The following is a 26900-nucleotide window of genomic DNA, read 5'->3' on the forward strand; positions in this document are numbered from 1 at the left end:
CCGCTCAGCGCGCGCCCCGCCCCGCCTCAGCGCTCGGCTCTCTCCGGCCCCACTCGGGCGGCTCCGCCGGCTGCGGCGCTTCCGTTTGGCTGACGAAGGGGCTTTCCCAGCTGTTTTCCGTCAGCGCTCGGCTCTTTCCGCCGGGCGCTTCGGGTGTTTCCGGCAACGGGTTCGGGTATTTCCGCCGGCGGCTTCGGGTGGACTCGGCGCTTGGCCCACCTCGTTCCTTCCCTCCCCGCCGCCTGCCCCGGTAACGGTCGCTGCGAGTTTAAATGAGCAGGGGCCGGGCCGCGCCGCGCCGCCGCCGGGACACGCACTGAGGCGGGGCCGGGGCCGCCCCGCTCCGGGCTCGGCGAGGAGGAGGAGCAGGAGGCGGAGGAGGCCGAGGGGAGCAGGATGACGGTGCTGCAGGAACCCGTCCAGGTACCGACCCCCGGGCGGACGGGCTCGGGCTGCCGCCGCGCTCAGGCCCCGAGGCCCGGGCCCGGCCTAGCTCGGAGCGGCGCCGCCCGCTGTGCAGGGCCCTCTCCCGAGGCCGAGGGAGGGCCCTCTCCGCTCGGGCCGCTCCTGGGGGAGCTCTCGGTGTCCCTTCCTCGGCAGCGGGGCCCTGCGGTCGCTCTCCGGGCCCTCCCGGGGGCCCTCGGCCGCCCCCTGCGCCGCACGGACCGGCCCCTCCGCCCCTTCTGCCCCTCTGGGCTCCCTCGGGCCGGGGCTGGCGGCCTCCCCGCCGCTCTGCGGGCGGCACAGGGCCGCTCCGCTCCCCCGCAGCTCCCCGGGGGGACCTGTTGAGCCCTCTCGCTCACCTCGTTGCTGCTGTCTCGTTTCGAAACGTGCTCGGCTCCGTACGTGTTGCACCAGCGAAGGACGTGCCTTGTTCGCCAGGAGTTGGTGTGGAGGTGTCTTGCTCCCCCGGAGTTTGTGTCTCTGCAATGGTAGGAGACCTAGGAGGGAAAATAACATCACCATGTTTTTCTGCCATGTTTCGAGCCTTACCTTGATGGGCTTCCTGCTCTCATTCTCAGTCATCCCACTGCAAAGGCATGATTTACAGAATTAAGAGTTGGCTGTTTCTTTCTGCCTTTCCCATATGTGCATTACTCTAATTCTGTAATTTCCTGCTGACGATATCGTAATCTCATTCATGTTCCCTCTTTATTTTCAGCTCCTTAATGCATTTATTTTTCTGGTTATGTTTGGATCCCCTTACTGTAAGCATCTTGGTCGTACAGGAATGATTTTCTGCAACAAGCATAGTGAAAAGTCTGGCTTTGGTTCTCCCTTTAAGGAAAAGAGGATGAGGAGGTGAAAGAAGGACTTCTCTTGTGGAAGACCACCACCCTGCTGGCCTGACCCTGCCTGTGCAAGATGGTGGCAGCGATGGCATTCTCATAGACCAGAGCCTTGTGTTTGTGATGCTGCTGTTCTGTTGCTCTGCTCGGAGAGTGAGGGACAGTGTGTTGGTAGGAATGGTTTTGGCTGCTGGGTGCCTCTTCTTCGGCGATCTTAACCACGCGCTGCTGTGACCTTTGGATTTGTGCTCTTACTTTTTTAGCAGATGGGTATTCTAGGGAAATGGGGGGTTATGTTAGAAAAGGAAACAAGAATGCCTTCAGAGGGAATGGCAGGAAACAATGTTGAGCGTTCCTACTACTGTGCTAATTAGACTAAGCAAGTGGAAAGTATTCGCTGTCCTGAGAGTTCCCTGGTAGAAATGCGCGGTCTCGTTTTTGTTTTTCAGAAAGGTAAAGACCTATCTAATGCTGTTCTCAAGCTTTTATCAGCCTGAAAGTTTTGATAGGGCTTTACTGTAGTGGATGTACCTATTCAGATTCTTTAAATGCCAAGTAACTTTTTAGTCAGCAATTCTGCTGCTGTTCCCTGCTTACAGCATTACTGATAAGTTTAGGATTTGTTACTTGTTGTGGCCTTGGTTGTACTGTTGGTTTTAAAGATAGAAGAGTTGCCAGTGCAACCCTCCAAAGCAAGGCTGGCATTTGGTTCTGCCTGGATCTGCTGTTGCAGGCCGTAGCTCTTTGTGCCACGGCTGTGAGTGCTGTGCTGCAGGAGCTTTCTGTACCAGCTCACGCTTCTTTTTGCACGGACATTGTGAGTCCAGTAATTAGGCTCCATTTTGCAGTACACAACTCAAATGAGGTTTAACTGCGCTTGTGAGTTCCCATTTTAGCTGGAGAGTGCGCATTTGTCTCTAGTTTCCTATTTATTTGTACTTTTTTTATAGTATGCTTGAAAAAGTAGACACTACTGCTCATTTTTGTAATTGCAGAGATTCCGTTTGTCAGTTTGCTTCCAGCTTCTCAGATGTCTACAGTGCTGATATTCCAGGGCAAACTCATCTTTATAGTTGTGACATGCAATGTCTGACAGATAGAAATAGAGATTTCCAGTACTTATGTTGCCTTAAAAGTGTAAGATTTTAGTTATATAAAATTAATGTCCTAAAAGACATCAAAATGACTGGTTAGATTTCTATTGACTTATTAAATCTCTTAAAATGAGTAAAAATGCCGGAGGTTCTGCAGACAGCAGACCAGTGTTGTTGTTCTTGATGTGGTCAGCTTAAAGCTCTTCAGCTCGGATGGAAGGCCTTGTACCCTGCGTGCATTTGGATGCCTTCCAAACAGTTCTGAAAAACATCATGGAAACAAAGTGAATGCTTTCCTTGGAATTCAGCTCTTCAAGGTGATCATCTGCTGTGACCCGCTTGAACTCCAAGACTGCTGCCGTGGCTGGAAGCGTGCAATACCAAGAAGTGTCTGATTACTTGACAGAATCTCTGTAGCTAGCAAATATAGCGAAGTCTGTCTCTGAAAACCTCTCTTCGCCTCTCCTCACCTTGAACAAATGTTAAAATGTGGTAGAAGGTGATTGCTTAGCATGTCAATAGGTTGTAAAACTTGGAAAATAAGCCCTGAAGCTGTGTAACTGTCAGAAGTGTGGGCTTATCCTTCAGGAGGTTTGGGGTTAGATGTGGAGTGACACTTGGACTGTGCACAGGATTTCCTGGGTTGAAGGTGGACACGTGTGAGTTGGCTTTTATTTTCTTGCTTTTGCCTCTGAGGATGCTTTGCCATAGAGCTGTAGCTGGCGTGGTAGTTCTGGATTTCTGTTTGCTCTGCATTTACAAATTAACATGTATATTCAGGAGGCTGGGTGAGTAGAGCCTGGAGATCTACCTCTTCTGGAAGCATTATAAAACTGTCAAGCACTTCAAGCTTCCCTCCTGTCCATATTTGTTTGTAGATCAGAGAACAGACCCAACAGCCACCGTGCCTCAGCTGCTTTTCACAGCCCCAAGGAGATGGCTTCTTTGGGTCCCAGTGGGCACAGTCAGACTGAAATTTAATCACTACTGCAGAGAAGAAAGTAAGACTGGGTTGTCCTGCCCCAAAATGCTGCAGGATTAAGTAGTTTTTATTGGATAAATGCCCCCAAAGTGGTTTTGATTCAAACCACTCTTCTAGTATGACTTAAGCAATTGTCATGTGCCACTGATGTGTGGGTGCATTGATCCTCTGCTAGAAAAAAAACGAAACCACTGCTCTATACAGACAGTGATGCTCCAGGCCAAAACTCTCTTCCTAAAGGGTGCTGTAGAAATGCTTGTTTTTTGGTAGTTTGTCGAAACTAGAGCTTTATTTCATCTGCTATTCCTGTGGAAAATCAGCGCTGCACTGGTGTGGCCAATCCCTGCCCCCATAGGCAGCGCGTGTGAGGATCCAGTCGTCAGAATTAGCCCATTGGAGGCACAGTTCCAACTTGCACCTTTTTAGTTGCAAAATGACAATTATTACATAAGAGGGATTCTGCCAGCTGGCTTTCTGCTTTCCGTGGGACTCTGCTCAGCAGGGCTGGTTCTCTGAGCCAGTGTGTAGCATACCTTGTATAACATGGCTGCGATTTAGCCAAGAATGACTTGGGTCCCCTCTCGGCCTTTGGCAAGATTTTCTGGCAGCTTGCTCGTGTTTGAAAAGGCCGATGACATTGATTTTTATTTCTTTTTTGCCTCCACCCCCCAACCTTTGTTTTGTAAGTGTGCCGAGACGGTGTTTTTAACTTCAGGACAGCACTGCTTGGATAGATTCATCTGAGTGTCACTTGTGGCTCGGTGAAGGAAGAGCTGCTTCAGAGAGCAGAAGGAAAAGGAGACCTTGAGCTGCCCTAACCTGGATTTAGCCTGAATGTTTTTAACCCCCTCCTTCTGCTTGGTACTTCTTGTACCATGCTGCCTGGGGGGCACGCAGCAGTGTACAGCCTTGGAGCTTTTCAAGGTAAAAACAGCAATTGCTCACGCAGGCGCTGTGGCTGAAGCTATCTGAAGTGTGGACTACAACTGGAGGGGAAATAATGTCTTTGCATTATTATAATCAGCTGCAGAGAATTAATTGTTCAGTATTTTCACACGGGCTTGAAGTACCTGTTGGTTTTAAGTGTACAGCTGGGACCTACTGACCAAAGGAAAAGTACCTCTGTGGAGGTGATGTGTAAAGTATCTATATAGTAATTGGGAACTCTGCTGTGTACTGTTCATAAAGACTGTGTAGGCTTCCCTGAAGGAGAACTCACACATTTTTTTCACACCCTGAGTTTGTCAAGTTTGTGTTGGAAGAGGTAACATATGGTACATGTAACTGTTTGCGATGTTTGGGGGGGAAAAAATGTGAAATTGGCATTTACTTTTCCTACTGGAGACAGCATTCATTATTTCTTTCTCCCTGGAAGCTTAAGCTTAGTTTTGAATGTCTGTGGTATCGGGATCTAGGTTCTGTTCATGTTTGCAGTTGCATATAAATACTGGGGAAGTATTAGACCACAGAGCCTTGAGTTCGTAAGTTCAGCTCTTGTTTGTGTCAGTAATAACAAAACTACTGCAAAATGGCAGCTTGCTGGCCTGTGGGAAACTGCTGTGGAACTGGAGCAAGGCAGTCTGACAGGAAGGAGCTGTGGTCCTGCTACCAGCCCCTCTCACCTCTGAGCACAGATCCTGATAAGCCCAAATACCACAGCTGGTGATGATGGGGAGAAGGACCAAGCAGACATTACAAGGGTTTTTTTTCCTTCTCAAGTTATTTTAATCTGATGTGAAGGAAAGTGGCTGGGTGGTGTAACAAAGCTGACCTACCCAGCCCTCTCCATCCTCTTGCTGGACAGCTCTTGCTTGTAGCTCGGCTGGTAGCAATGCAGTGCAAGTAATTATGGCAGCTGTTCCAGTGGCACATGTGATTTGTACACCTGTATCTGCATTTGATTTGCGTTTCCCTGGAGCAATGTCATTGTTAAAGGTTGAGTACTATCAGCTCCACACACTAAACTTTGGTGTTCATGAGAAAGGAATATTAATACCCCCAAGCAGATACCTGTGTTTGACCAAGGCTGTGTACACGAGCAAAATGCAGAAGATAAAGTAGCCTTCATTTGTCTGTATGGGTCTGTTTGTCCACCTCACTGCGTTGCACACATTCCTGTGTGCTACCTCAGCCTTCATCAGTGGTAATAAAGCGATGGCTGGTGAGCAAGGACCCAAACCAAATGGCAACAAAAAGCAGTGGGTCATCAAGGGGAATGCTGTATACTTAACATGCATAACCAACAGCAGGCTTGTATTGACAGCCTCCCAGCCTGCCATGGTTCCTAGTCCTGTTGGTTTTCAGTTTGTCATGCCTCAAGGTGAGATGGTTTTTAAATGGGTTTATGCACGATGCATTCAAATGGGTTGGGCTCCCTTGATTATTTCTTTCTCCTTGCCTCTTCTGTAGGCCAACAGCAAAATGGTGCTGTGCTAGCCAGCTGGGGGCTGGGTTGGTTCTTTCTGACTATATTGTTTGGTGGTCTGCAGTAATCCATGCTGCCTTAGGCACAAGGCTAAAACTGTGAGGGGTGGAGGTGCGTTCTGGTTGAGGCTTACAGCGCGTTGAATATGGTAACTAGTGAGAAACAGCTGTATTCTTAGATTGGGTTGTGCTGTCAGTGGTGAGATGGTCATCTTATTTTTAATCTCCTTGCTGCTAATAGTTGACATAACTAAAGGCTGTGTATTTTTCCCTGGGCTTTCTTCTTATGACTCCAGTAAAACAAAGCTGAGCTCTACCTTCTGACAGTACGAGCCACTGAGTTCTGCATTCTTAAATTTATCTCTAAATGTAGTCTCTTTGTTTTCTTGTCTTGTAGGCTGCTATATGGCAAGCACTTAACCACTATGCCTACCGCGATGCAGTGTTCCTCGCAGAAAGGTTGTATGCAGAAGGTACGTACTGAAGTGCTTTGCAAATACGAAAGTGTTGTTTCTTCAGTGTTGATGTAAGGTTTTGAGTTCTGGTCCTGTTTTATCCTACTGCATTTTTATAGTAAAGCTTAACTTGCTGCTTGGAAAAAGCTGAAGAATGCTTCTCAGTTCAGTTGGGAAAGCATAGAATCATGGAATGAGGTCCATTCCAACCCAAGCCAAAGATCACCTGATCCCAACACCCTGCCATTGGCAGGATTGCCAGTCGAGCCACGTAACAGCAGTGTTTTCTATTTTTATTGCTTTTTGTTGGTTGGCTTGTTTCTGAAACTTCCTTAAAGTTAAATTCTGAGTTGGATGTTTGAAGTGTAACATTTCCATTGGTGTTGCATGGTCTCCAGTGGGAGATTTTTACTCTCTTGGAAGACACACTGTTCTTCTAAGTTGTCTTAGAGATGTAGGATGCATTCCACAAGTTGTCTTGACGGTAAAAGCTCATTGCTAATAATCCTGTTTGGATATGTTGATTGGTGATTAGCTGAAAGAAAGCATTTTGTGGTCATGAGAGAAGAGCATAGAGGAAAATGGAGACAGTGAGCATCAGAACATGAAATAAGCATCTTCTGTGCAATTCCTAGGTGCAGTGCTGTGAGTTCTAGGATGCCTTGCGCACTGGGCAGGCAGCAGCACAAATCCATGGTTCTCCATCCTTCAAAGACCAACTTCCTCCTTTTACTGTAGTTTGTATTCTTCCTTGTCTTTTACTCTGACCTCAGATAAGCTTTTTGTTCTCTGCTTCCTTCTCTTAGAAAACTGAATACCAGTATCACAATTTTGGAAGTTAATGTCCCTTTAATCACTAGCACAAAAAAAAACCACCAACATGAAGTTCATTATTTAGTTCAAAACACATTTCAGGCTAAGCAAAACTTGAGCTTACATTATAACTAATTGTATAACCTGTTCCACGCTCTGTGTTTTCTCATGCCTTGCATTTGCTGTGCCCACCATGTGCTTCTTCCAGTTCTTTTTGAGAATTGGAGATTTTTTTCCCTCTTGTCAAGATTACCCAGGGAATATTGGGTCTCCCATCTGGTGCTCAGATGAGGAGCATTGTACAGGGAACCTTCACTTTGTAGTAAAGATAAACAGGAGAGAAATAGCTTTTAGGGGTGGCACATCTCCCCTGGACACAGCACATTCTGAGATGCAGGAAGATGAAAGTTACTGCCAAGCATGTAGAAATGAGGAGAGTCCACTTTGTGTCAGTACATTGTCGTGTATTTTCTTCTTGGCTGCTGCAGAGTCTTTGCAGAATTGTACACTTGTACAGTTCTTCAGACAGCTTTTATTTCAATGACCACCAGTGCTGAGAGAGAGCAGCCTGCTGTCCCTGGATCCAGGCAATTAACTGCTAATAAAACATCTTGCTTCTGGTTACAGCAAGTAATTATGCTGCAGAGTAGAAGCTGCTGAGCTCAAAGACACTGATTCCATGACGATTGTAGGGTTTTTACCCTGAGAAGAGTTTTAAGTTCTCCTGCACTTGCTGTGTTTGTGGGGACATCTGTGGCTTGGTGCTTCCTCAGGACTCTGGAAGTGTGCAAGTCAGCGGATAAAATAATTGATTTAACTTTAATTATCAAAAAGATCTGGAGTTTTTGGCACAGGGTTAATGAAATGCTCTTCTCCCTTTGGGCCTTCAGTTTCTCTTGTTACTGTCCAGGTGATGACATCCACTTAAAATCGTGTTCAGTGGAGCAAAGGATTTGAGTAAGTTGCCCAGAGAGGTTTCTGTAGGGTGCCCCTACTGATTTTTGTAAAGAATTCCATGTAAGTAAGGAAAGAAACTTCATAGTTGTCTTTCTCTTAGTGCTGAATTCCATCTGCTTGTTAACATGTTCTGGGAAGTGTAAAGTAATATCTGTTTTTTTTAATTAACTGGAGATTTGAGAGAGTTGCCTTTATAGCCGGCCTTTCTTTGGCATGAAATACTTTGTGGCTTAGTGGCAAACAAAGAACAGGGCTCAACCCCTTAAAAAGTGGAGAGGGGAATGAGAAGTGGGGATGCACAGACACTTCACACAGTCCTAGCTTACTGCTCATGTTAACATCACAGCACGGCAGTGCTCGCTGCCGCCTCGCAAATGTGTGTTCTCCAACGTTTTAAGTTTCAGCTGACAATTATACAGTAAGGTTTCACAGTTACTCTAGGGATTAGCTGCTCTGTCCTTTATGCTGCAAGTGCAAGTACAATCAGCAAGTCTGACCTCAGCCTTTTAAACCTGGATGCCAGCTCCAGCTCTTTGAATAGAGCATTCTCAGGGCAGTACGTAATACGGCTCCGCAGTGGAAGAAGTGTTGAAGCAGACATGATTCATTCTAAACAATTCTAGTTTCTGCCATAGAAAATGTTATTGTGTCTTGATCACTCTAGCGTTCTGTTCTGATAGAGATGATTTTCTCCTGAAGCTTGGCGAGTTCTGTCAGAATTTAGAAGCTTGTGACAACTCAGTTTTAGGAAGAAGACTTAGAGGAGAGATTGTCCCTACCATTACTTCCTCCCCTGAGATAAATGGAGCGTTTGAATGGTACCTTGCAAGCCATGATCATGATTAAATCATTATAGGTAGTGAAAAGGACAAGATTTAATACTGGAGAGCAGGTGGCTGGTAAGTGGTCATAAAAAATCTATTTGACTCTGTCATGCGAAAAGACAAGTGCTTTAGGAAAGCAGCAGAAGTAACATTGCAAATAGAGAAAGTTCAATCCTGTAATTAGGATTAAAACCATTAGTTAGGCTGCTTAAACTGAAGCTGGTTTTCTTTATGGGAAGGTCTTCCTGCCAGCCATGGTTGTGCCAGTGCCTATGCACAGCTCGGCCCTTTGTGGGCTGTTACTGGTGGGTGTTGGCTGGTAACACTCAGAGCCAGAACTTGGTGTGGCCAACAGGTTAAAGCACTTCTGCTCAGCTTGGCTTGCTGCTATTTCAACAGCAGCTGGCTAATGCTTATTCAAATTGGGTAGCCAGAAGGATCAAAGTTGTCTTACAACAATAGATGTTGGTGTGACTATGCAAGAAAGCAGCACATGGAAGCTGTTGCTGACAAATAAAGAAATACACTTCAGTGGGTAATGAGTTTCTCTAATGTTAGTACTTACTTTCTTGCATCTGCTTCCTGGCTGTGTTCCGCTCCCACCAGTTCCCTGTGTGCAAGTGGTAAATGACCAACTGATGGTTTTCATTTTATTTCCCTTAGTACATTCAGAAGAAGCACTGTTTTTACTGGCAACGTGTTACTACCGCTCAGGAAAGGCATATAAAGCATACAGGCTCCTAAAGGGACACAGCTGTACAACTCCACAGTGTAAATACCTGCTTGCAAAATGTTGTGTTGACCTCAGCAAGTAAGTGAACCCTCTGTGTTCTGTTCCAGGGCTACAAATGCATTTTTTTCATTTGGATTTCTCCTTGATGGCTGTCAGAGTGCGTGAACTGGTGATTCATTGGCCCTTCAACTCTAAAGATAATTTTAAGTTCAATTCATTTTGCTTCCAGATCTGGACCTAATGAGCATTAGCCCATATTGCAGAAGCCTCCATAAGGTCTTGAGTGACTTGCAAAGGAGTTTTCAAGGGGAGGGGAGAGAGGACTGGTTGCTGAGATGGCTCAAGCAGCAGACCAGTCTGGGAAGTGTTTGTTTTGCTTTTGTGTTTCTCTGATGCTCTGGCTTATTTCATTAAGTGCTTCCCGTATGGATTTAATGGACAGGCCACTCCCCTCAAACAGTAAGCTTGCTCCTGCTACCCAGTTAATGCTGGGGGTGTCTTGGGGGGGGGAGAAGATAGAAGAGATTTTCCTTGTCTGCCAAAAACAAGGAAACAAAACAGCTGGATTCCATTCCGAAGAATGCTGGATTTGACAAAAAAAACCTTAATGAAGCGTGAGCAGGGGGATACCTTGCTGCTGCATCTGGAGTGTAACAGCAAGAGCATATCAATGAAAGAGCTCAAGCTACAGCCCCTAATGCACAGAGTTTGTTACTGGGGGTGTTTTGCCTCTGTGTAGACCTTCTGGGCTATTTGCAGCTGAAATGTAGGAAACAATGTCTGGCTGAGCTGCAGAATGGAGAGAACAAGGCACCAGAGGAGGGAGAAACCTTTGCTCGAGGACCATGTATTGCTGTGTGGTTCTTTACAAAAGTTGCAGCATTTTTTTTCTGCAAGTCAGCTTGATTGTGATCCAGGGTTTGGGGTGTGGGTTTCTTATTTGTGGGTTTTCTCCCATTTTGAACAGCCCTCTTTCAATTGCCCAAAAAAAAAAAAGGTTCTTTTCTTTAGTGGGTGGTGAAACATGTAGTTTGATGTAGCATGATGTGATTATTTTGTGGTAGTCATGATTCTAACCGCAGTGTGTAACCAAAACACGGGTCTCTTGGAGAAGCTCTCTCTTCTTTGATGCTCTCTTTAGCAGGCAAATCTGACTTTGTAAGAGTAGCAGGGAAGTCTTGACTTGGGGCATTTCTTTTGCCACTATTTTAGCACTTTTGTGGCTCCTAGGATGCAGGTTTCTTTGCACCTTCTATTGAAAGGGAAATCACGTTAATGCTCTAGTTGGGAAGGTCCCCATAGAATAAATCTGAAGCTGATTGTTCTCTCCCTTGCTGTTCTGAAGTCTGGATGTGTATAACGCATCACTAATGGGCTGATTTCAGTTAGGTAGGTGGGGATTTCTTGAAGATTCTTCAGAAGAAGATAAATTTAACTGGCACTGTTATATTTATAGAAATGTGCCTTATTTTCATGGGGGAGTGGTCTGCACTGATAAGAGCATCTACAAACAAGCGTGACTTCACATGAAGGCAAGGGGAGATTATGAAGGAAACAAAGGCATTCAGATGCCAAGTGTGCCACATCCTGGGGCTGGGTCTTATGAACTGAGAGCCTAGAGCCTTACAGCTTGCTTTTCACAACTGGGAAACAAAGCCAAGCAAGTGGTGTTTTAGGTAAAACACCTTCAAAAATGAAGTGCCTGGGAGCCTGCCTCTTCCTTAGTATTCTACCTAAAATCAAGCTCTTTTGGGAAAGTCATGCTGTACATTCTGGCTTTGCAGTGGTGTGGGATTTTTCTTATTTTTTTTCCTTTTCCCTAGTGGAAATATTGAGCTTCCAAGTACTGCATCTTCCACATGGCTGGAGGAATCAATTATTTAACGTTAATTTGCAGGAACTAGTTTGTCTGTTGTTTGAAACGTGTCACCGCTGACAGTGGATTTCTGTTTTTGTTTGCAGCAGGGTGAGAACACTGGACTGCCAGTGCTGTGAGCCTTGTAACCCCTTTAAACCTCTTGTTTTTTAAAAAGGCTTGCAGAAGGAGAGCAGATCTTATCTGGTGGAGTGTTGAATAAACAGAAAAGCCATGATGACATTGTCACGGAGTTCGGTGACTCTGCGTGCTTTACGCTCTCCTTACTGGGACATGTCTACTGGTAATGTGGCTTCGTTCATTTTGCCTTGTAAAGCTCAGGATTCAGGGTGGTAGTGGTGGGGTTTTGTTTTTGATCAATTCAAATGTGAGCCAAAATGAATGAAAAATTCAGCCAACACAGGGTATAGCTGTGTGGGTTGTGGGTCCAGGCCACGATGCCTGCATGAAAGAATGACAGATGCAGACAGATAGTTATAGAAACCATCTAGCTTAGGAATGCAGGCATGGTTTGTCTTCTACCCAGAGCTTCTGAATGCCTGAAAACAAACTCCTCTCTTGGATGTTAAACAAGTATTGAAGTGTCATGTTCTTATCACTTAAGTTTTGATCTGTAATATTCCCGAAGAGAAGCTCTCAAGAGCTGTTTCCCAGTGTTACCACTTTGACTTTTCTGAAATGTGAAGGATTCAAAGCTTGTGTAGTTCTGAATAAGAAAGATAAAAACTTAACAAGAGCAGCACCTCTCTAAAAATGAAAACTTTCAAACCATGCTGGTGCTTAAGCAATTATTCTGAGGACTGTGTTAAGCTTCCACCTGTGCATAACTAAGCCAAATAACTCAAAAAAGAATCCATTATTGCTCTGTTTCTGTGGCTTGAGAAAATGAGGAGTGTTGCTGTGACTCTTCGTGTGTTTTTGTTTTTCAGTTCTTCTCCTGGAGAGCATCTCGAACAAAAGTTCTGTTCTTAAGTTTCCTTCTAAACTGTTGCATTCTTTTTGCAGCAAGACGGACCGGCTTGCCAAAGGATCAGAATGTTACCAAAAGAGCCTTAGTTTAAATCCTTTCCTCTGGTCCCCTTTTGAATCGCTGTGTGAAATAGGTAGGTCGCAGAGCTGTCTTCCTGGTGAAGATGTTTTCTCCACTTCTGGTAAAGTCACACTTCCCAATTTGCCATCACCATACAGCAACATGCATTTTTCACTCCCTGCCCAAAACTAGTTAGGAAAATGCCAGCAGAATTCTTCAGGAGTGTTTTCGTGAGTAATAATGGATTTGAAACACTTTACTCATGTCCAGAGCTTCTGTCTCATCCTCTCCTATTTCCATGACTTCACATTTTGGATTTAACAATACCACGTGTTGGTACCTGCAGTTGGGATACCCTGAGAAACCCACGCTTCTGGGAGTCACTTCAGTTGAATAAAATGATAAAACAGATTGTCCAGGGTTTTGTGGGGGAAGTACACTTGTAATTTTGTGTAAGGGGTTTTAAAATAATGAACTAAGAATGCACTCTTCCTGAAATACCCTGTCCCCCCATGCTCCTTGTTTCATCCTGAATCTTCAGCGTATAAACTCAGGAAAAACTCCATTCAAATCTCCTTCCAATCTTCCAGGTGAAAAACCAGACCCCGACCAAACATTTAAATTAACATCTTTACAGAACTTCAGCAGCTGTCTGCCTAACACTTGCACGACATTGGTGTCTAACCACAGCATATCCCATAGACAGCCTGAGACTGTCCTGATGGAAACGCCGCAAGACACGATTGTGAGTTTTGCTAAAATCATTGTATTCAAGCAGTCCTTGCAGCTTGACTTTGAAATACTAATTAGAAGCTGCACTGCATGGGGAACTAAAAGCTGCTTTCCTTTTTGTGCTTTTTTTCTTTTTAGGAGTTGAACAGGATCAACCTCGAATCCTCCAATGCAAAATATTCCTCCTTGAACACAGATTCCTCTATGTCTTACATCGACTCGGCTGTGATTTCACCAGATGCTGTCCCTCTCGGGTCAGGAACTGCCATCTTGTCTAAACAGGCTCAAAATAAACCAAAAACCGGGCGAAGTTTACTGGGAGGACCTGCTGCTTTGAGCCCACTAACTCCAAGGTGAGTCTTTCAGATCTTTTCTACAGTTAGCTGCTCTTCTGCTAGGTTTGGTTTGCATTGCACAGCACAAGGCTTGCTGATAGTGCATCATGAATAGTGCTACAGAGGCAAAAACAAAACAACTTCAATGACTGCTCTTAGCCCTAGTGTTCATCTCTTCTGTTCTTTAAACAAGCAGCTGTTATTTTATGATTAGAAGGGAGGAGCTCTTGATTCACTGTTTCTTATTGCTGTATTCACACTGGAAAAGTCTTTATGCCAGGGTAGATACGTGTTCTTTTAAACTATTACAAAAAGCTGCTCTTAGAGCTTTCCTTGAAAAGTATCTCTATTCTGAAGAATGTGTAAATACAGGCATTTTCCTATATTCTGTCTTAGTTACAAAAACATCTGTTAATACTTGGTTGGTCTGTATCTATTACTTAGTTTTGCAGGGAGGCAAAGCAAGTTCTGTGTTCTTATTCTTTCTGTTTAAGAATACAGATGAGAATAGATTGTAAGATATTAAGGGGTTAACCTAAATCAGTGAAGTGTTTCTGAAGTGAAGCCGATAATCTGGGTCTGTGCTTTGGCCACAGAATTGGTCTGATTCTCATGGCCTGATATTTGGACTTAAACATTTGCTCTTCGTTTTGTTCTCAGCTTTGGAATTTTGCCACTAGAAACCCCAAGCCCTGGAGATGGATCCTATTTACAAAACTACACAAACTCTTCTTCTGTAATCGATGTGCCATCCACAGGAGCACCTTCAAAGAAGGTACTTTGTGTTTCAAGATGCAATAGCTGTTCTGTATGTGTACTTTAAAAGAAGAATCCCTTATGCAGATTCAAAAACAAAAAGTCAAACACTGTGAATGGGTTCCTCAATTTGTCTGCCACTGGTCAGTTATCTCCCTGGCAGAACTTTTTAGACTTGTAAGAAGTGTCAGTTGAAATTAAATCTGCTGTAAAACAGTCTTGTTTCGAAGTAATGACAGTCTCACAGTTCCCAAAGCCTCAACAAAAAAGCTTTTTTATTTTGAACATCTTCTCTTCAGCTGAGCAAATAAGGCAGTAAGAAAGAAAATGCTGTATTGCAACCAGTGTTTGTGTTGTGAATATTTCTGCCTCATCCGGTCACTTCCTTTGCATAGCAAAACAGATTTGTTTTATTTTCCCAGAGTTTTATAAAGCCAGGGAAGAGTCTTTTCTTCCTAGTGAAAGGGAGCCCTCCCTCCTGCCCCTGAGCACTCAGGTATCTGCAGGCTGCCTCGCTGGTGTTGCTTGGCAGGCCTGAGGGGCAACCTGGGGCAGATGCCATCACTTCATTCCTCCTGCAGCCCAAGGGGAATGTACAAACCATAACAACTCAGCTGTGAAGGATTCAGAACTTATGTGCAAGCTGGAGTCTGAAACCAATCAGAATTTGAAGTTTCCACTTCAATTTCTCTCTTTGATGTAGGTATCTTCAGGGATAGCTTCAAATAATGCTAGAAGCTTCAAGTCAGCTTGCAAACAGTTCCTGAATTGTAGTTTACAGCAGATCTAATGGAAATGCTACCGGTGGTCCGTGAGAGCTGACTGATGGAGTGGTTTCATTTGGCTAAATCTTGTGTAGAAGAAAATAAAAATTATCTTTTTTTAATTCAGTAAGAAATTGCTGTAGTTGCCATAGTGACAAATGAGAGGTGGAATGCTGATGGCAGTTGAGGAACCATTTGTTCCTTTCTAAAAACAAAAACTGAGGTTGTTTCCCTGTATTCTCAGTGAATTCAGAAGTTGCACGTGCCTCTTTGCTGTAGTACTCCCCTGCATTTAATCTCAGTGTGCTGTATGATAGGTGCAAGGCTTCGGGAGATCGTGCCCTGCTTGCTCCTTTGTCCCTTTGCCAGGTGTGGCACAAGAGCATCGTGGTGTGAGTTTTGCTAATCTCTGCAAATGCTTTCTGCCCAGATGGATCCGTGCTAGTGCCCAAATACAAATGCTTAATAAATTTTAATAAATTGCTTAGGATTCTGATGCATGCTTTGGCCACTTTCACTTCAAACTACCAAGTTTGAAAACACTCAGGTGTAGCTGTGGCTGGGATGTGCATGACTTAATGGAGGCAGTTTCCTAGGAAACGCCTATGTAAATGAATGAGACCTTAGGATTGATCCAAAGACTTCCTATCTGAGTGGGCAAGCTTGCATGCTGGCTGCCTCAGCTGTCCTCTGATAACAAGGCACTGAGAAGGAAGGGAAGGACACAAGCTTTGCAAGTCAGATAATCCATCAGCTGGTGCTGCTGTTGGTCCCACTTGCAGTTTGCTGGTGCCTTGAAAAGCCTCTCTTCTACATAACCACACCAGTGAGTTGGCTGTTGGTGTCCCTGAGGGGGGTAGAAAGATGGAACTTAGGCTTCTGGTAAAAGGAAATCTACATCAGACAATGAATTCCTATGTGAACTTGCTGCTGAGAACTCTGATTCAGTTGTGTTACGGCAGCTCTCGGTCCCCGTGCAATAGCTGTGCCAGGGTGGACATCAAAGCACACCTCTTCATTTGCAAAAGACATCAGAAAATATGGTATGATGTTTTGGTGCTAGGCCACGTTATACCCTTATTAAAGGGGGAAAAGAAGTGCATGTGGACACTGAGCACTGCTTAGCTGACGTGCTGCACCTTGCTGTTCTGTGTCCAATGGAGCGTGGGTCTCTATTTTCCATCCTGTGTTATGCAGGTCCCTTCTTGAACAAAACACTTCATCTGGCCCAAAGACTCATGCAGTAATAGTTGGAGATTCTGGTTTGTGCTGTGAGCAGGTGTGCTAAACTGGCACTGCAAATAATCCACAGTCTGCAGGGGAGCAGCAGGCTTAGGTGGTGTTCTGTAAGAGCTGCCTGGAGGTGTTAGTGGTGGATGACTCCTGGATGTGAGCGTGATAGAAGAATTCATTCTGTGTCTGTTGGTTTTTTGTATAACTTCCTGTTGATAAGGAACTTAAAAGGAGATTAGAAAGTGTCACGTTTCATTCTTGCACAAGCACTCAACATAGTTTCTTGCCAGCAGATGGGGGTTACATGTCTTTGAAATAAGGTGCATGAAGTTTTGGGGAGCTGTGTTCCTGGCACCTTTTTTCAGGCAGATTGAGGAATACTTGGAGTGCTCCTTACAAGTCAGGGGGAGAAACCTTTGTGGAAACGAGATTCTCCTGTGTGCAGTGTCCAGTAGGCAGAAGGGATTTGCTTTGATAGAACAGAGAACCAAGATTTCCGAGTGACATAATAACAAACCTGTAGAAACTCCGTGTTATGCAGGCGGTCACCAGGATAAGCCAGGCTGGAACGAAGTCGGTTTTCTCCCAGAGTGGAAATAGCCGGGAGGTCGCTCCCATCCTCGTTGCACAAACACAGAGCTCTGGTCCACAGACAAGGTAGGAAAAGAGAATGGCTCATCTTGCTGTTATCTTCTGCATCTCCTTTCTGAAGGATGTGGGGATTCTTTCTTTTTCCATCCTATACAGGCAGTCCTGCAGAACTCTGGTTGGGGTGAGGAAGTGTCTCTCTTGCTGGGGACAGTGACTTCAGTGGGTAGAGGGCTTGTGTGTGCTGGGTGGTGGTTGTTTTAAGTCTCTTTGGCAGTTAGGAAATGTCATCAATAAACAATAACGTAGACAAGAAGTTATGCTCCTGTTCTTAACACACAGCAGGCAGTTCTGTTTGTTCCATCCCTCTGAGGTAGGAGTACTTGCACTTCAGCACTCGAGTGTTTCTCTTTAAAACAACAAAATAATTTTTTTTTGCTGTTGTTACAAAGAATGGAACCAAAACTTTAGCTTTAATGCGCTGTTTGTTTTCAGTACAACACCTCAGGTATTGAGCCCAACAATTGCTGCTCCACCAAACTCACTGCCTCGAAGAAGCTCTCGCCTTTTTACTAGTGATAGCTCCACAACAAAGGTAACAGAATCTGTGCTTTTTTTCCCCAGACTTGAGGGGCTTTCCTTACCATGCCGTTGCATTGACTAATAGATTCCCCATCTGCACATCAATCGTGGCAGTTTAGGAACAAGCTCTATCATGAGCAGAACTTCAGAGATATCAGGCTGTATAAAACATGTCTTGATGCCATATGTTACTTTTCATTCTCAAGAGTGCTCCACTAAGAGTGGGAAGAAGGGCACCATGAACAGAAACAAAGATGTGCACTGGCATGACAAGTGCAGTGGTGCTGCTAGCTGTCAACCCATTTGACAAGAGGCTGTGTTGTGTGTATATGTTTATTTAAAAGTTGTCATGGTTGGATGCTTTGCTTCTCTAAAAGCAAGCTGTACTTTTTTTCTTGTCGGTTTCCTGCTCTTTAAACAGTGGAGCAGGGCTTCAAAGCACAAATGCTCGTGGACTGTGGTTAGTATGTGTGAATGTTTGCTGTTTAAAAACAAAGCATTCAATGGAGTTAAGAGGTGTCTGTAACCAAGTATGAAAGTAGAACAGCTGGGCACTGTTGTGAAAGCTGTGAAGAGGCGTAAATAGATTCTTACTGAAGTTGCAAGTTAATTATGTAAGTTGAATTAATTTATGTGTGTAACTTCTGGTCTTCTTGCTTGCAGGAAAATAGCAAAAAATTGAAAATGAAGTTTCCGCCTAAGATCGCAAACAGGAAAACAAAAAGTAAAACAAATAAGGGAGGGATAACTCAGCCAAACATAAATGATAGCTTGGAAATTACCAAACTGGACTCTTCCATCATTTCAGAAGGGAAAATATCTACTGTTACACCACAGATCCAGGCTTTTACGCTACAGAAGGCAGCAGCAGGTCTGTTTGAATGCTATCACACTTCAGTAAGGTCAAATTTTGTAGAGCTCTGTTTTTAATCATAAGATCCTGGAATGGTTGGGTTGGAAGGGACCTTAAGGCCCACACAGTTCCAACCTCCTGCCCTGGGCTGGCTGCCCCCCCCACCTGCTCAGGCAGCCCAGGGCCCCTCCATGGCCTTGGGCACCTCCAGGGATGGAGCACCCACCTCTCTGGGCAATTCTAGGGCCTCTCTGCTCTCTGAGTAAAGAATTTCCCCCCTCACATCTGACCTAAATCTCCCCTCTTTTAGTTTGAAGCCATTCCCCCTTGTTCTAGCACTGTCTGCTGTGTAAGAAGTCATCCTCCCTCCTGTTTATAAGCTCCCTCTGGTTTAGTGGGAGGGAAGAATATTGCTTTAGTTATGTTCCTTGTTTCAGTCAACCTGCAGCTATCACCTTTCTGTAATTATCAAGATTGAATTCAATATACTCCAGCTAACTTACAGAGAACAGGTGAAAAAAGGGTAGGATGCAAAGAAGTGACTGAGCAAATCCATCTGACTTTGGTTCTTATTAGTGTTTCAGATGTTTTCAGGCAAGAACCCTGGAAACTGATTCAAAGGAGCTATGAGTAATTCAGCCATCTTCCCTCAGAATTGGTCTGTTCTCCCTTGTTATTCCCCATTTATTTAAACACAAGTCTTTATCCAGTTTGACAGAAAATCCTAGACAAACTGTTGAATTCCTCTCTCTTGGCTCCATAAAGTTTCCAGGCAGCAAGCAGATGTCTGGTATCCATGGATACATGTGGAAAGTGTTTGAGACCTAAAAAGAAAAAAAAAGTTGTTGGTGTAAGTGCAGCAATCCACTTCTCCTGAACTTCAGTGTTCTTCTGTTCCTGAGTGTTCTGTTGCTGGCTTAAGAAGTTGTCAGTACCTGACTTCCATTGCAGTTCAGGATGTTGTGCCTGAATTCAGAGGGTTAGCCTGTTTAAGGACTCTTGGAAGAGATTCATATGCAGAATTGGGAGCAGTGGCACAATGAAAAGCTTACAGGGATTAGCAGTTTCAAGGACATAAATTCCAGCGGTCTCTTTTCCATTTTTACTTATTGTATTTTTCTCCTAGAAGGTTTGATGAGCCTTCTTCGTGACATGGGGAAGGGTTACTTAGCCTTGTGTTCATACAACTGCAAAGAAGCGATCAATATTTTAAGCCATTTGCCATCTCACCACTACAACACTGGCTGGGTGCTGTGCCAAATTGGGAGAGCTTACTTCGAACTCGCGGAGTACATGCAGGTAGGAGCTGCGTGTGCTTGGGTTTGAATCTGTGTCAGTAACCATTCTTCTTTCCTGAAGAAGCTGAGTTCTGCTTGAGGCTCATTTTGATGTGCAAGGTGTTTCCTCGTGCATCCAGTCCTGGGGGTCTCCCCTTGCCTCTCCCCTCTTCACCCTCAGTTGTGCTGATGCAACTGTTTGTACTGCAGCGCTGTAAAGAAGATCACTGAAGCAATTTGGCTTCTAAAACCAGGTGTTTTTCTCCCCCCTTCTTAATGCAGACCCCATCAATGACCCAGTTCCCTCTGCAGCCTGAGCAGTGGCTGCATTTGTAGAGCTGAGATGATGGCAAACTGCTTCAGAAACAGAAGCGAGCACCTAAGGCGAAGCCAGCAGTTCAACTCTGCTTCTCTCTGTTGCCCTGATAGTTGGTGTGCTCACTTCTTGCAGGAGTCATGAGCAGGGAGGGCAGCTGGAGTTCTGCTTGGCCTAACTGTATTGGGCTATAGCCATGTCCTTTGTTTGGGGGGGAAGATAAAAATACAGCAGGACTTGTAGCTCTGCATCATATGCTTGCATAGCAAAGAATTCTCAGTCTGGACATAGGAGGCTTCTAACTTTGATCTGTGTGCGCTGCTTGCGTGGGTGGGATTGTTGTAAGTTTGATTTCTGATTTCCTTTCTCAGGCTGAAAGGATATTTTCAGAAGTGAGGAGGATTGAAAACTACCGAGTAGAAGGCATGGAGATCTATTCGACTACGCTGTGGCATCTTCAGAAAGATGTTGCTCTTTCTGTTCTTTCAAAGGATTTAACAGACATGGATAAAAACTCTCCAGAGGTACAGGATGCTGTGGTGCTCAGTGAGACGAGTAACTGCACGTGGCACAATCAGTGACAGGGAGCAAAACTTGGACTGGGGCTAGATGAGAATTTCATTCTCACTTGAGAACTGCGTGGTGGAACTGGGGAGGGAGGTGGCAGGATTGCCTGTTGAACTGCTGATGCCTGAAATGGCTTCTTGGCATTAGAATATCAGCTTATATGGAGCAGCTTGAAACCTTTCTGTCTGTTAATGGTTATTTTAATTTGTAATGGCATCGTTAATCCAGGAAGATCAGGGGTTGGTCCGTCACTCCTAATGCCAGGATGTGAGCATAAGGAACGTTTTTTCTCGTACCACCTTCTAAGCGCTGTAATGAATTCACTGGCACTTAGAAGATATTTTGTGTAGAACTTGTGCAGTGTTCTGTTTGAAAATACTTTTGTGCTGAAGTCCATTGCACTGCAGTGTCTGATAGCATAGCACATCCATGACCTGCAAACAGGCTGGCATCTTTGTACATGTGCCACAGTACAGGTAATAAGCATGTGTGTGTGTGGAGGGGTTATGAATCTGCTCTTAGTGGTGCTGTGGAAGCTGTAGAGTCTGGGATTTTTTGTTGGAGGGAAACCTGGTCAGGTCATTCTAGAATTCTGTAGTAGAGGAAAGAGAACTTAGTGAAGCAGCTGGTCACTATTGTGAAAACTGTCGTGTTGTTATTTATAATCTAGTAGGTGATATATAATTGTGTTAATCAGGGACAGAAGATCTGTATAGTGCAGACTTAATCATTCTGCAGGTTGTAAAATGAAACTGTCTGCTAACGTTGGAGTGCTGTTTTTACTAGGCATGGTGTGCTGCAGGGAACTGCTTCAGCTTGCAACGAGAGCATGACATTGCAATCAAGTTCTTCCAGAGAGCCATTCAAGTTGATCCAAACTATGCTTATGCCTACACCCTTCTGGGGCACGAATTTGTGTTAACAGAAGAGCTAGACAAAGCACTAGCTTGTTTTAGGAACGCAATCAGAGTCAACCCTAGGCACTATAATGCATGGTAAGTCTTGCTTCATCCCCATTCTGTTGCATGTGACATGGAACACCTTTTGGAGAAGTAAATTGCAGATGCTGCCATGAATTCTGTGAAAACTTCCTCTCATTAAGACTCATTCCTTACCCTTGGTGAAGTAGCAGGTCTGTGTGCCACTTCTACCCGTTCATATTTGCTGACAAAAGTTAGCTTTACTTAGGATGCGCTCTTATTAACAGAACTGTTTTTCCTTTTTGCAGGTATGGGTTGGGAATGATTTATTACAAACAGGAAAAATTCAGTTTAGCAGAAATGCATTTCCAGAAAGCACTTGATATCAATCCTCAGAGCTCAGTCTTACTGTGTCACATTGGAGTAGTAAGTAGATTGCGCTCAGCTCTCTCCTTGTTATGTTTTCATCTGCCTCTGTGCTTCACCTTCAGCCTTCCTGAACTTTAAGTGCAAAAGCAAACAAAACGAAGTTCAGAGGAGCTGCTAGAGGATCTCATTGTATGAATGAATAACCATGGGATTAATGTGTCAGAAAATAAATCCTCCTCTCTCCCTGCCCCCAGTTGCTTTTAGCCTGTGTTGAAATGACTTGCCAACACAACCTGCTAGCTTGCCTGTAAGAAAGCTTGGTTTCTTTAAGGCTTGGTAGAAACAGGTTGTAGGTAAATGTAGCAGCTCGTTTGCCAGACCAACTTATTTTACTGCTTTCCCCTTCTAAGTTTTTTCTTCCCGTTCTGTTACAGGTCCAGCACGCACTGAAAAAATCTGAGAAGGCTTTGGATACTCTAAACAAAGCTATTAACATTGACCCCAAGAACCCACTATGCAAATTCCATAGAGCTTCTGTATTGTTTGCAAATGAAAAATACAAGGTAAGATTTGATGCGTGTAGACAATCTTGAATTATCTTTCAGTTGCTACAGCAGTGACTGGGGATGCACTGGTAGCATCCAGGCTTGAAGCACGAGCAGGAGGAGCCTGGGATGGAGCAGCCAGCAAAACATTTGTTCTGATAAGTGCCACCTTCACTGAGGGGGAGATACACTGAGGTTTTTTAATTGTCAAAATCTGGAGACAGCAGATGTGTTAGGTTGGTTTAGGGTCCTAACAGGTGATAGCAGTAAGAGCCAGCTATTTCAAAGGCTGTATCATCAAGTTGGAAATGGGAGGCCGTACAGTTTTGTTCTGATCCCTCTGCTGACTTGTACCCTGTTTGTGAGCAGACTTGATCTTCCCACAGTCTCTTCCCAGGGACTCTTGTCCGCTGGCCTGTTTCTGTTGGCCACAGAGTACAAGTCTGGCTTCGGAAACCTGGCTTCAGGGATGTGTGTACACATGTGAAGGGAAAACTTTACCAAGAACATGTTTTGAAAATTCATAACTTAACCAATTAAATATAAGAAGGATTAGGGTTAAGGGCTAAGCAAGGTGCTACAGTCTTTAAATGAGAAACTAATGTCAAATAAACTTGAGATATCTCTGAGACCATGCTGTTGCTCTTGGTGGAGTGTGCTGTGTGGAAATGCCAGGGTTCACCTCAGCACTAAATTGCAGATCAGGGATGCCATTACTGGTTGCAGCTTGCCAGCTTGTACTTAATTTTTTTTCTTCCTTTTCAGTCTGCTTTACAAGAACTTGAAGAACTGAAACAGATTGTTCCCAAAGAGTCTCTTGTTTACTTCTTAATAGGAAAGGTAGGTGAAACTTAACTGTGTTTGTGAGTACTTTGCTTCCCTTCATTGCAGCGCTGTCTGTTTAATGAGGAGATCTGACGCCTGGTGCCAAGCTGTTTACATTTGGGGCAGGATTCTAAAAATTCCCAAAGCCTTAAATAAAACTTGCTGTGTATAAGCTCACAGCTCTCCAACATATCTGCTTTTAGCCTCAAAAGCCTGGAGCAACCTCAAACCATTTTTATAAACGCCCGAGGAAAAAATAACCCAAGCTCCTGTTGGGTTTTTTTACATTCTGACAACTTGAAAAAATTCATTTTAGGAAGCAACAAATAGATCTTGTTGAAAATCTTGACGTGGAAAGAGGGGCAGTGTGTAGAGCAGCTTTCAGGGCTCGTCTGTCCCTCAGCCAGCTGTGGTTGTTATTTGGGCCCGGAGATACAAAAATGTTGAACCATGCTCAAATTTATTAATGTTTATTAAAAAAATTTATTAATTTATTTCCTCAGAAATGCAGAACAAATCTCTGGGGAGCACTTCTCCTCCATCAATGGCCTCAATGTCTGTTTCAGCTGGTGGCCTTCCCAAGAGAGTTACAGAAGTGGGAAATCTTGATGAGGCTGTAGGAGTTCCAAAGCCTAAATTTCATCTGCAGAGCCACTTCCTTATGTTCTTGAATCTGTTGGCTGCTAATTTCATTTGATCGTTTCATTTAAATTTGGGCACTTACGTAGGAACACTTGTGCACTTTTTCTACACACTTCTGCTGTTTCCCTTTGGACTTCTGTTATAAATCTGTTTGCATCTACTCTACTGCTCCTCATGATCTATTAGTTAACTGTGGCTTACTACGTTTGTTGTCCAGCCTTTCAAGTAGCACCTTGTAAACGTAGCTCTCCGTACTTTTATTTTAGGTTTATAAAAAACTGGGTCAAACTCATTTGGCCCTCATGAATTTCTCATGGGCAATGGACTTAGATCCCAAAGGAGCCAACAACCAAATTAAAGAGGCTATCGATAAACGTTACCTTCCGGATGATGAGGAACCAATAACTCAAGAAGAGCAAATCAGTGAATGTTACCCCTACGAATCAGGTTTGTGTTTTGCCACCCCTTGTTGTTCACCGAGCTGCTCCCACTGGGGTGTCACCTGGTGTCTGTAAGCAGGAACAATTCCAGGCTTAACGAGCAGAGCTCGCTGCTCAGCAGCAGCTCCAGGGGTGGTTCTTTCTTTGTGTAACTGAGATATCTGCAGAGGTTTTGGGGGAGGTTGGGTGGATGGGATGTTAGTTAAAAAGCTGTGATCATCTGGTAAACACAAAGGTGAAGTCATAGATGAGTTTTGTTTGAATCAAGAGTGAATCGCGTGCTCCCAAATCTGCTCCTTGGGAGCAGCCCACAGGAAGGGGTGGCTCAGGGTTCTCCCTTCTCTCCAGCCTCTTCCTATGAGCTTAAATTCCAGTGAAGTGTAGATGGTGCGGTGAAGTGGATAGCCATAAATATCGACCTCTTTGTTGCCAACTAAAACAGAATAAATACTAATAAGCAACGTAATTCTTTCCCTCCATTGGAGGGAAATAAAGGAATTCTGACAAACTTAATGAACATAGGCTGTGTTCTACAGTCCTAAATCTTCATCTGAAGAAGCTGTTAGTGCGTGTATCATGGTAGTTTTTAATGATCCTGTGCACAGTGTGCTTCTAATGCTGGAAGCTCACCCTGCACTGCGTTTCCTGAAGTACCAGACTTCTCCCCTTGCTGTTGTAGTTGGATTTCCCTAGTGGGTTCCACTTACTGTGGGCTGAGCGTGTTTCTGACCAGAAGATGGAGACAGAGGACTTGAACTTCTCAGCGACAATGAGTCACAGAGCAGTGGGAGGGGAAAAAAAAAAAAGAGCCCCACGCCTTAATCTGTCCAATAAACACAACTGAAAGAAAGCAGTGTCCCCATGTCCATCTTTTAGGCAAAACACATGTGGATCAGAAGCGCAGTGGTCGTGAGGCACTGTGGTGGGGGGTAACAGAAGTGAGCATCCATTAAATTAAGGAGAGTGCAAGCTTTCTCTTGTGTCACGTGATCCTAATTCCTTTCTAAATGCGTTTCTGTCAACTTTATGAAGCTGGCAGGGGTCACTTCATTGCAAGGAAAAAGCCACGTGGCTCTGAAGCGCTTTGAGGGGAGGGGGGCGAGGGCAGGAGCTCAGCTTCACGTTGCTGGTGAAGTGGCACCACGTTGCTGCTGGGTTCCAATGCACTGGAGCTGGCTGTGGAAGAACTTGAGTAGTGAAGCAGCCCCGGACAGTTTTGACTACTTCTGTGTTTTGTTCTTTTTTCTTTTCAAAGTTGGCACAGATGAATCCCAGGAGAGCAGCATGACGGATGCAGATGACACACAGCTCCATGCAGTCGAAAGCGATGAATTTTAACCTCCTAAAGCCAGTGTCTGGGCTTGAGTGTGTGACTGGTACTGTTGTGTTCTCCCCTTCCTTCGCGTCCTGGGTCTTCACATCACTGAGCCAGCACTGTCGTGATTCTCCACCGACACCATGAGTCCACCACTCAGACTGGGCGCAGAATTCATGGCAGTGCAATATTTGGCTGCTGCTGAGTCTGGCTAGTTGGCTCTTACGCATTCATGAAAGTGACTGAGGAGGAAATGCTCTTTTTGGACTCCCCTTTGCTGGAAAAATATCATGGAAGAGAGACTTGCGGTTTGCTGTAACAAAGCCAGTAGATGTGGGGACAGTACTAATGAAGCAGTGTCTTGTTCTTTTTCCAGAAATGTGTCTTAGTTTGGTTCTTTCTTGGTAAGCAGAGTGCTGAACTTCATTTCCGAGTTCTTCGAGGACAGTGTTGACAAACGCAGGCTGTTAAAAGACTTTTGCATATTGTAGTGTAACTTAAATGCCAGGGAATGTAAATGACCTTCAAGCTGCAGCATCTCCAGTGAACAAACAGAGCGTGCGTGCTCCGGAGCGGGGCGCTCAGACCACGTGAGACGTCCTGTGTCCCCATGAGAGCGCAAACCTGCAGGGGTGGGAACGTAGCGAGAGAATCACGGTGCAGAATCACAGCTTTCACAGAATGCTTTCATGTTCTAACCAAGAATTAATTTATTCACCTAGTTTCTAAAATGTCTTTCCTTTGTACTTTAAAGAAACAAGTCAGCGACGCATTGCTTCATTATTATTATTTTTTTTCATATCCCCCCTCCCCCCCTTGACTTGTTCTTTCCGGTGTGAGAATAAATGTTAAAATAAAGGGCAAAACCAAGAGAGAAATGTAGACCCGACTTAATGTGGACCCATCCAGCCCTTTCCCTGCAGTGACTGCGTGTTGCTGAACAAACCCATGGGGAAGACCGCGGAAGCCTTAATGCAATCAGAACCTTGCAGTCCAACGCATCAGAGATCTGCCTGAGATCGTGTCCTTCTTAAAACTGTTCTGTAACGTGTGGTCCAAGCAGAGTGCAGGGACGTGCAATTCTCTCTTTGCTGTTTTTTTTTTTTCTTTAAGCTGTTCTTTGGGGTGGTTGGAGAACTTTTCTCACTGTAGGAACGTAGGCCCCTTTCCTCCTCCCGGAGGCTGTTTCTGTGAGAAGAAAGCTGTGCCACACTGAGTCCAAACTGATCTTTCTCTGTGGTGTTTTGCAGCAACAATCGGTGCCCTTTATGCAGTGATGAGAAAGAAAGTGTATGATAAAAGCAGTTTTAAAGAGCAATTTATGCATAATAAATTGGGAATGATATAAATTTCATAGCAACACA

At 44.5% G+C, this 26900-nt stretch overlaps 1 protein-coding gene across 4 annotated transcripts; it reads left to right on the plus strand.

The window, feature by feature from the left end:
• CDC27 (cell division cycle 27) lies at positions 126–26900 on the plus strand. Of its 4 annotated transcripts, none has more exons than XM_021377818.1 (19): positions 126–423; positions 6187–6262; positions 9502–9649; positions 11605–11730; positions 12453–12550; positions 13068–13222; positions 13348–13562; positions 14205–14319; positions 16821–16954; positions 17381–17480; positions 18131–18338; positions 19450–19619; positions 20285–20437; positions 21267–21475; positions 21709–21826; positions 22204–22332; positions 23080–23154; positions 24048–24228; positions 25477–26900. In XM_021377818.1, the coding sequence occupies exons 1-19, from the start codon at positions 397–399 to the stop codon at positions 25557–25559; spliced, it is 2520 nt and encodes an 839-aa protein (XP_021233493.1). In that variant the 5' UTR covers positions 126–396; the 3' UTR covers positions 25560–26900. The 4 variants fall into 4 exon arrangements, with proteins under 4 accessions (XP_021233493.1, XP_021233492.1, XP_021233495.1 ...); XM_021377817.1 differs by having other exon boundaries at positions 128–423; positions 19447–19619; XM_021377820.1 differs by having other exon boundaries at positions 129–423; positions 16839–16954.

The sequence above is a fragment of the Numida meleagris genome, chromosome 26 (assembly GCF_002078875.1).
Source record: "Numida meleagris isolate 19003 breed g44 Domestic line chromosome 26, NumMel1.0, whole genome shotgun sequence".
Taxonomy (NCBI): domain Eukaryota; kingdom Metazoa; phylum Chordata; class Aves; order Galliformes; family Numididae; genus Numida; species Numida meleagris.